Genomic DNA, 9208 nt, shown 5'->3' on the forward strand with positions numbered 1-9208 from the left:
CCGCTGCCCTCACTGCAAATGGCGGCGGGCACCGGAAGCGGAAGTGAGGCGGGGAAGGACGGCACGTGGAGCCGGGGCGAGCATGGCGCGGTGCGGGAGGCTGCGGGCGGGTACCGCCGCTAAGGTGCGGCGGTGGCGGAAGGGACACAGCAGCGACTGCAACCCCGAGACTCGGCGGCACCGCCTGGCCGCACGAAGCCGCTTCTACAGCCGGCCTGCCGGTGAGCGGCCTGGGGGCCGGGGTGGGACTCGGTGGGGGGCGGCGCAGGGTTGGAAAGGACCTTAAAGCCCACCCGGTTCCGATCCCTGCCGTCGACTGGTTGCCATCCGCTGCATCACGGCCTCTGGCCCGTCCAACGTGGGCACCCGCAGCTTTCTGGGCAGCAAAGCCTGGGCGTCTCCACCTTCTGAGTAATGAGTTTCATCCTAAGCTCAATGCCTCATTCTTTTGCACCCCTCATTGCAGTGCTTTTCCTATAGCAGAAGCAACATCCGCATCTCGTACTGGCAGGGGAGGGTGGTGGGGATGTGGGACAGCCTGACCCCGGGTCTGTTCACCTGGCAGAGAAAAGCAATCTGACGGTGGATGCGGTGAAGCTGCACAATGAGCTGCAGTCAGGATCCCTGCGTGTGGAGCGGCCAAGCGGCAGCTCTCAGTTGCCCATGGAGGAGGGTGATGCTGGCGAGGCTGCCACGGAGAGGTCTTCCGGCACCTTCCTGAGCGGGCTGAGCGATTGCACCAACGTTACCTTCAGCAAGGTGCAGCGCTTCTGGGAGTCCAACTCCGCTGCACACAAAGAGGTACCAGGAAGAGTGGGGCTGGTGTGGGGTCCTGGGGCATAGCTCCCATCCTGAGCAAGAATCCAAGGGTGCTGATTGCTCTGCTTGCTGTTGTGGCAGATCTGTGCCGTGCTGGCAGCTGTGACGGATGTGATCCGCTCGCAGGGGGGCAAAGAGACTGAGACCGAGTACTTTGCTGCACTGGTGAGTGACCACCACAGTTTGATGGGAGCTCCCAGGGGTGCTGTGCTCATGCTGGAGGCTTTGGGCATCCTCTAAAAGAGACATTATTGAGTTGTCCTTTGTTTCTCTACCCCCTTCCCCAAGACTTTGGGAAAAGCTGGCCTGCTGCAAATTCTCCCACTACAAACCCCTCCTTTTTTCCCAGATGACAACACTGGAAGCAGTGGATTCCCTGAGTCAGTGGCTGCTGTTGCATACTTGCTCAACCTTGTATTGAAGCGGTGAGCTGCTGGCAGGGAGTGGGGAGAGCTGCCATGGCAGGATGGGGTCTGGCACAGTCCCAGGGGTGGGCTGGGAGTGCCAATCCCTATGTGATTGCCTGGTCTTTGCCCCTTCTTCCCACAGAGTCCCCAGTCCAGTACTCATAAAGAAGTTCTCAGACGCTTCAAAAGCCTTCATGAGTATCATATCCTCACAGGCCTGCAGCGGCTCCACCTCTGCACTGCGATGGGTGAGTTGCAGAGAGGGGCAGGCTCTCTGGCGCATTCAGAGTGGTTTCTGTAAGGTAATACCAATATCCTTGGTGTCCCCTTGTAGGTTCTCTCATGCCTGGCCACACTGCTGCGAAAACAGGATTTGGCAGCCTGGAGCTACCCTGTCACCCTCCAGGTCTACCACGGCTTGCTGAGCTTCTGTGTTCACACCAAACCCAAGGTGGGTTCTCAGCACCTGGTGGGTGTTGCTCCAGGGCTTGGTTCTGGGGTTGGCTGTGCTCTCTGTGCCCATGGTTTCTATGCCCCTGTATTCATTCACCCCCAGGTTCGGAAAGCAGCTCAGCACGGTGTGTGCTCCGTCCTGAGGGGGAGCGAGTTCATGTTTGGAGATGAGGCTCCTGAGCACCATCCTGCGGCACCCTCCAGTGCCAAGTTCTGCGTGCAGGAGATTGAAAAAGCTGGAGGTAGGTAGGGACAAGAGGGTGAGAGGTTTTGAAAGAGCTTAGGAGAGCCCTTAGCCATCTTTCTGTTCCCTTCTTCCCGAGCCGGGCTTCAGTTCACCCCAGCTCTGACATGGGGTCTCTGCCCAAGGCTGTTGTTACAAGTGTGGGTGCTGCTCTGCTCCACCAGGCACCAAGGAGGCTACCACCACACTGCACGTGCTGGCCCTCCTGCGAGACCTGCTGCCCTGCTTTCCTGCGGCTGTGCTGAAGACGTGCTGTGAGACCCTGCTCAGAGTCATGACTCTCAGTCATGTGGTCAGTTCCCCTGCGTCCCTGCACACAGTGCCCTACCAGTGCCTCCACCTCAGCTCTGGAAGGCGTCAGGCTGCTTTATTGGGAATCTGCAGGACCTGAAATCAGATCATCCCAGTCAGAGCTGGCTGGTTGGCTGCTGTAGAAAAGGGGGGCATAGATGGGAAGCCCCAGTGGAGATGGGGTGTCCCCGTGGGTTGGGCAGAGCATGCTTTGGGGTTGGGGTATGAAGCACGGAGGTTCTGTTTCTCCTGACTACGTGTCCTTGCAGTTGGTGACAGCATGTGCCATGCAGGCCTTCCATAGCCTATTCAGTGCCCAGCCCAGCACGTCCTGCCTGCCAGCTGAGCTCAATGCCCAGATCATCACCGTGAGTGCGGGGACAGATAGGGAGGGATGGGGCTACTGGCACGACTGTTCCCAACGCCATTTTGCTTCCCTAGGCGCTGTATGACTACGTGCCCAATGCCAGCGACCTGCAGCCGCTGCTCACCTGGCTGACCACCATGGAGAGGGCACACGTCAACCTGGGCAGGTGGGGAGAGGCTGGCTCTGGGCAGGGGTAAGACCGAGCTCCATCTCTCACCATTCTTCTCTCTCTTCTCCAGACTGCAGAAGGACCTGTGCTGGGCTCACCTGCCCCGTCTTTTCTCAGCCACCATGAATTGCTTCCTGTCCCCACACTCGCAGGTGGTGGCAGCTGCAGCACAGACCCTAGAGGTACCAAGTGTGCACTGCCTCAGTCTTTGTTGTGGCCAGGCTGGGATCTGGGATCTGCCTGGGCACTTGAGGCTGCTCTGTGTTGGGTCTTACTCCTCTGTCCTGCCCTGGGCTGGCACATTCACAGTTCAGCACCAAAACTGTTTGTATGTTTGCAGACCCTCCTGAATGAGTGCATTGCTCCCCACGTGGATGAACTAGGCAATGTCTCTGCATCTGCCCCAGCCCCTGGTTCCTACCTTTGCAGGATGTTCAGGTGAGGAATGGTGGGGTGTGGGAGAGGCTGTCACCATGGGCCCAGCTCAATCCCTGTCATCATCTACCTCTCCTTGTCAGGTCAGTGGAGGAAGGCCTGACGTACCGTTTCCATGCAGCATGGGATAGCGTGCTGCAAGTACTGGAGATTTTCTTCGAGGTGTGTGGGAAGCAGTGCCATCCCATCATGAGGAAGGTGAGTGAGATGGGGAATCTTCAGGGCCAGCGTGCTCTGGTGGCTCCTTGCTCAGCCTCCTGCCTGTCCCCACAGTGCCTGCAGTCCCTGTGCGACCTGCGCCTCTCTCCACACTTCCCCTACACCACTGAGGTGGACCAGGCGGTGGGAGCTGCCGTGGGTGCCATGGGCCCCGAGGTGCTGCTGGAAGCTGTTCCCCTGCAGATTGACGGCAAGGAGTGAGCATGACCCTGGGCTGGTCTGGGGGGTCCAGCAGTAGAAGATGGTTATCTCTGGCAGAGAAATTTTCTTGTATTGGCCGGGGCCTGTGTGCTTGATCACAGCAGGCACCTTGTGTAGTTCCCAGCCTCAGCTGCTATGAAGGCTGCCTAGAGTCTCACTGTGCCCAGCTCTGGGGCTGTGCCCCATGCCTAAAATCTGATGCTCCCCTGACCTTGTGCTCCCTCCACAGGGAGACTCTGGATTTCCCCCGCAGCTGGCTGCTGCCTGTGCTGCGGGACTACGTGCAGGGCACACGGCTCGGCTTCTTCACCAGCTACTTCCTCCCCTTGGCAGCCACTCTGAAGAGCAGAGGTGAGGAGCAGTGGATGGCAGGGCTCTGGGTACACAGTGCTGGGAGCTCTGCAGGAGCTCCACTCCTCAGGGCAGAGCCACCTCCACTGTTCTGTTCATTTCCCCCTCCTCTTTTGCAGCCCTGGAGTTTGCCCAGGCTGGGAAGAGCCTCGAGTCCAAGATCTATGACACACTGCAGTGGCAGGTAACAGAATGCCCACCGCCCCCACCGTTGCCTACCTGCAGTGCTAGCCTGGGTGTCCTGGCTGAGGGATGCCGGTCTCCCACTGACTTCTTTGCTTCCAGGTCTGGACCCTGCTGCCTGGCTTCTGCACCCGCCCCACAGACGTGGTGGAGGCTTTCAAGGGGCTGGCACGCACCCTGGGCATGGCCATTAGCGAGCGCCCGGACCTCCGCCCCACCGTGTGCCAGGCCCTACGCACCCTCATCCACCACGGCTGTGGGACAGGTTGGGGACAGACACTGTCGTGGCAAGGGGATCTGTCCCTGTTCCCCACAGTGACCCAGTGAGGGCAGATGTGGTGTGTGATGCTGATGCGCACACCATTGTCCTTCTTTCTCCAGATGCAGAGCGAGCAGAAGTGGGTCGTTTTGCCAAAAATTTCCTGCCCATTCTATTCAACGTGTATAGCCAACCCGAGGAGGATGAGGGCAGCAGTGGTCAACGCCGCTCTGTGCTGGACACTGTGCGTGCCTATCTGACTATCACGGACCCACAGGTGAGTATCTGGGGATATGGGGCAGACTGCTGGCCACAGCCATTTTCTCCTGGCACTAGAAGGTCTTGCTGAGTCAGCTGCAGAGCCTGCAGCTTGACTTCAGATGTGCATAGGTGCGGGAGGGGCAGCATCACTGACTCTTTGCCTGCCTTGCAGATGGTGTGTGGGTTCCTGCAGAAAGCCAGTGAGAAACTGACCAGTCCTGAGAGCTCAGAGTTTGCCAGGTAACAACCCGGGGCCGATACTGATGGGTGAATCTGTTGGCTCCCTCCTACTGAACAGCACTCAAGCTGTCTCCCGTAGGATACGTCATTCTCATGCATCAAACAGAGCTCCTAGCCAGAGTCCTAAGCTTGGCTGGGGAGTGTTGATGGGCCTGTGCTTATCTCCCTCCTTATTTCTCTGTGCTGCAGGCTCTCTATCCTGGACCTAGTTGTGGCAATGTCTCCCTATGCCAATGAGCAGGCCCTGAGCTCCCTGTACCAGACTATCCAGCCTTCCCTCCAGGTTGGTTTGCTCCCAGCCCCAGCAGCACAGCGGGGCCTCTCACTGTGCTAAGGGCCACCCTGATAGCAGTGTCACCACTTGTCCCTGCAGAGCAAGGACCACAGCATGCAGAAGAAGGCGTACCGTGTGCTGGAGGAAGTATGTGCTGCCCCGCATGCCCCGTGCCAGGCCTTTGTCCACTCACACCTGGAAGAGTTGCAGGCAGTGCTTCTGGATTCACTCAAGAGCGCAGCGTCCCCAGCCAAGAGGGTGAGAGCAAGGGCTGCTGTGGGAAGGGGATAGGGCTGTGTCCCTATATCTGGCTGCATCGGGCTCTTTCTCTTCTCAGCCCCGGCTGAAGTGCCTGTTCCACATTATGAAACAGCTCTCAGCTGAGCATGAGCCCTTCGTCACTGCCCTGGTCCCAGAGGTGAGTGTGGGACTTGGGCGCACACCTAGGGGTGACCATGGAGTTGTGACACGCTCTGTGCCTCCAGGTCATCCTGTGCACCAAGGAGGTGTCAGTGGGAGCCCGCAAGAATGCTTTCATGCTGCTGGTGGAGATGGGACATGCTTTCATCCGCTTTGGGCCCACTCCCCAAGGTAAGCAACCGTTGCTCAGCCCCACCACTGCTCTCATCCAGGGGGTAAGACCTATGCCTGCCCCACGTCCTGAGCTGTCCCCTCTTGCAGAGGCTATGGAGCGGTTCCTGCTCTTGGTCTACGCGGGGCTGACTGGTTCGGTCACCATGATCAGCTGCACAGTGCTGGCACTCACACGCCTATTCTTTGAGTTCAAAGGTAAGCAAGAGCAGCAAGGACAGAGTATGGGGACACAGCACTGCCAGGCAACAGGACAGGGCTGTGCCTACCAGTGCACACTGAGCACTGCTGCGTTGTAGGTTACATGGAGCTGAGCACGGTGGAGCAGCTGCTGCAGAACATCTGCCTGCTGCTGGGCTCTCGCACGCGTGATGTGGTGAAGGCGGCCCTGGGCTTCCTTAAAGTCGTGCTGCTGCTGGTTGATACCACACTGCTGGCCAAGCACATCCAGACTATGGTGAGAGCACTGCATGGGGCGGCAGGACACAGCTGAGCTGCTGTAGGATAGGTGTGAGTGATACAGGGAGGTGGCAAGAGGGTGCAGGAGAAGGTTGAGGGACCAGGTACTCAGGACAGGGGTCTCTGACCTCAGAGGTTTGTCTGTGCTGGCAGCTGGAGGCCATAGGCAGCCTTTCAGATGACATGAGGCGCCACTTCCGCATGAAGCTGAGAAACCTCTTCACCAGATTCATCCGCAAATTCGGGTGAGCCGGGGCTGCTGGGAGCAGTGCTGGGCACTGTGGGAGTTCCTGCACTGCACTGCACTGCAGGAACTGATCGCTTTTTGTCCCCCCAGCTTCGAGCTGGTGCAGGGACTGCTGCCAGCTGAGTTCCACAAGGTTCTGGTGAACATCCGCAAGGCTGAAGCTCGCAGCCGCAAGCAGCGTGCCCTGAGGCAAGCAGCTGCAGAGGCAGAGGAGGAGGAGGAGGAAGCACCAGCCCAGCCTAGAGGAGACAGGTAGAGATGGGCTCGGGTGAAGCCTCAGCAGAGGGCCTGGTGCTGGATCTGCTTGGCTGACACCTGTAGAGATGCTGAGGACATCACTGGCATTGGCATACGGTGCTGAGGGCAGGCTGGGGCTTGCATCTCTGCCTTGCTCTGTCTGCATTGTGCTCTCTGCCTTGTGCCCAGCATGGAGGAGATTCTGGCGGACTCAGAGGAGGAAGAGGAGGAAGAGGAGGAACGGCATCGGGGCAAGGCGCGGAAGAAACAAGCACGGCAGAAGGGCCAAGCGTGGCTGAAAGAAGGGGAAGAGGATGAGCCTCTCAACTTCCTGGATCCCAGTGTGTCCCAGCGAGTGCTGGGTGAGCAACAGAGCCTTTGTAGTGGGGTACAGCTGAGTGGGGAGTGGGTCCTTCCCCAGGCCCTGACTCATCTCTGTGTGTAGCCACTGAGCCAAACCTGAAGAAGTCCAGAGGAGTGAAGCACGACTTCCAGGTGTCTGAGGATGGGCGCCTGATCATCCACGATGAGGAGGAGGAGATGGACAACGATGAAGCCAAAGGTACTGTCTAACTGGACTTGCTCTGACACATAGTATGGTTTTTTTCCTGCCCATCTGTATGTATGCACTGACTCCCTTGTCCTGTGCCCCAGGAGTGGACGAGGATGTGGCAGATGTGCTGCAAGAAGTGGGCCTTCGCAGTGTGAGTGCAGGGCACAGGGGAAACATGGCATGCCTCAGCTGTGACTGCCTAGGAGCTGCTTAGAGTGGGGCAGGAGGCTGCAGTGGGACAGAGGATGTATGGTGGGTGTGGAAGGTCTCTGGGCCCCATGGAAAGAAGCAGGAGGTGGTGGGTCCGTGGAAGGACAGTGCTGTAAGGACAAGCTAGCTGCAGTGACCCCGTATTTTTCTTCTGCAGAAGAAAAGCCAGAAGCGTCGTTTCAGAGAAGAGCCAGATGATGATGAACCAGAGACTGGAACCTACTCTCAGTACAGAGGTAATTGCATGTCATGCCTGTGCCCACTCTGCAGGTGCCAGAACAGGCTGGGCTGCTCCAAGGTGGCAGGCTCTGAGTTCCTTGCTTCTGTTATTGCACTTCTTTGCTGCTCTCCTGTCCTCACACCTAAGAGCTGGAGGCAGAAACAGGAACAGCTTCCCCAGTATGGTAGTTGGGGAGGAGGAGCCTGGCCCTGACCCCCTTTCCAACGCTCACTCTTTTCTAGCTGGAGGCTCTGGGATCCACCGGCCACTGGACAAAAAGCCAGCCTTTGGTGCAGAGTACAGATCCAAGGTGAGCGCCCAAGAGGTGGCAGGGTTTTGAGGAGAGATGTCTTAGCTCTGCTGGGGCAGGATTTCTGCTGGTCTTGGGGGCAGGAAAGTGCTGGGGGGCATCTGTGCTCCAAAAGGAGTTGCCCAATGCTCAGTACTCATTAATATTTCCAGCCTGCCTTGGCAGTTCCTGCTCACCACTCATACCATGTGCGTGGTGCTGTGGCATCACTTGGGTGGGAGATCGGCCCTGGGAGCCACATGCTCAGCTGGCACCCCATTGCAGCATAGCTTTTGATGTGACTGTGTACCAGGGCTGTCTGGAATGGAACACTCAGATTTCCCTTTGTGCTGCATCTCATCCAATGTTGGTATCTCCTACAGAAAGGCAAAGGTGATGTGAAGAAGAAGGGCCAGCTCGACCCCTATGCCTACATCCCCCTGAACAGAGCTAAACTCAACAAAAGGTGGGACTGAGCAGAAAGGGCATGGGGTAGGGAATGGGGGATATCCTGGGTCTGATCTTGCTCATTGTTGTTACCATTTTTCATGGTCTGAGGCCTCCCTGCCCACCTCTGGTTGCTCATTGCAGCCACTTTGCACAGGCCTGTGCAGGGGCTATGCCCTGTACCCATGCTAACCTGTCTGCTTGCTCCTTCCTCCCTCCAGGAAGCAAGCAAAAATGCAAGGCCAGTTCAAGGGCCTGATGAAGGGTGCCCAGCGTGGGGCCAAGGCTGGCCGCAAGAACCGGCTGAAGGACCGTCGCCCTTGAGGAGCTGTGGATGCTCTGTGCACCTGCTTGAGGACTGGTGATAACCTGAGGTGTGCAGGCACTGGGGGACAGGGACTTTGTGAGGGCAGGCTCCCTAGGAAGCTACCTCTGTGGACTCCTGGCCCCAGCCCTGTCCTCCTGTGCCTAAAAGAAGGTGATGTGACTGCTGCAGGTGTGTGTGTGTGTGTGTGTGAGTGAAAGTAAATAACATGTAATGAGTTCTGTTATTGACAAACACTTCCTGTTAATATCCAGCCTGGACTCCTCCTTTCTTTCCTGCAAACACCTCACACAGTACGTCCTCTGCAGTGCAGCAGGTCCTGGGATGGAGGAGCTGGAGCAGGAGCCCTCTGTGGTGTCTGTCCTGTGGCTGTCATTGGTTCTGCATCTGCTTTGTCCATCCCTTACTGCAAGGCAGAAAGAGTTTTGCTGCAATGTTTTTTTTCTGGCTGAAAAAC

At 57.8% G+C, this 9208-nt stretch overlaps 1 protein-coding gene across 1 annotated transcript; it reads left to right on the forward strand.

Annotated features, from left to right (window-relative positions):
- Positions 1-22: 22 nt before the first annotated feature.
- On the forward strand, positions 23-9004 carry RRP12 (ribosomal RNA processing 12 homolog). The gene is given in 35 exon segments (XM_085229681.1): positions 23-221; positions 566-801; positions 901-984; positions 1169-1190; positions 1193-1244; positions 1369-1474; positions 1561-1677; positions 1783-1921; positions 2088-2215; positions 2484-2582; positions 2656-2747; positions 2821-2932; positions 3091-3188; positions 3269-3383; positions 3459-3601; positions 3835-3956; positions 4076-4140; positions 4242-4404; positions 4521-4675; positions 4832-4899; positions 5089-5182; positions 5273-5431; positions 5511-5591; positions 5659-5764; positions 5855-5962; positions 6064-6221; positions 6377-6468; positions 6561-6722; positions 6897-7069; positions 7153-7269; positions 7362-7411; positions 7628-7706; positions 7933-8000; positions 8363-8445; positions 8648-9004. Coding segments are annotated over 35 exon segments (3888 nt in total). The 5' UTR covers positions 23-82; the 3' UTR covers positions 8751-9004.
- The last annotated feature ends 204 nt before the right edge of the window (positions 9005-9208 follow it).

Source organism: Meleagris gallopavo, chromosome 8, assembly GCF_905368555.1.
Source record: "Meleagris gallopavo chromosome 8, MGAL_WU_HG_1.1, whole genome shotgun sequence".
Classification (NCBI taxonomy): Eukaryota; Metazoa; Chordata; class Aves; order Galliformes; family Phasianidae; genus Meleagris; species Meleagris gallopavo.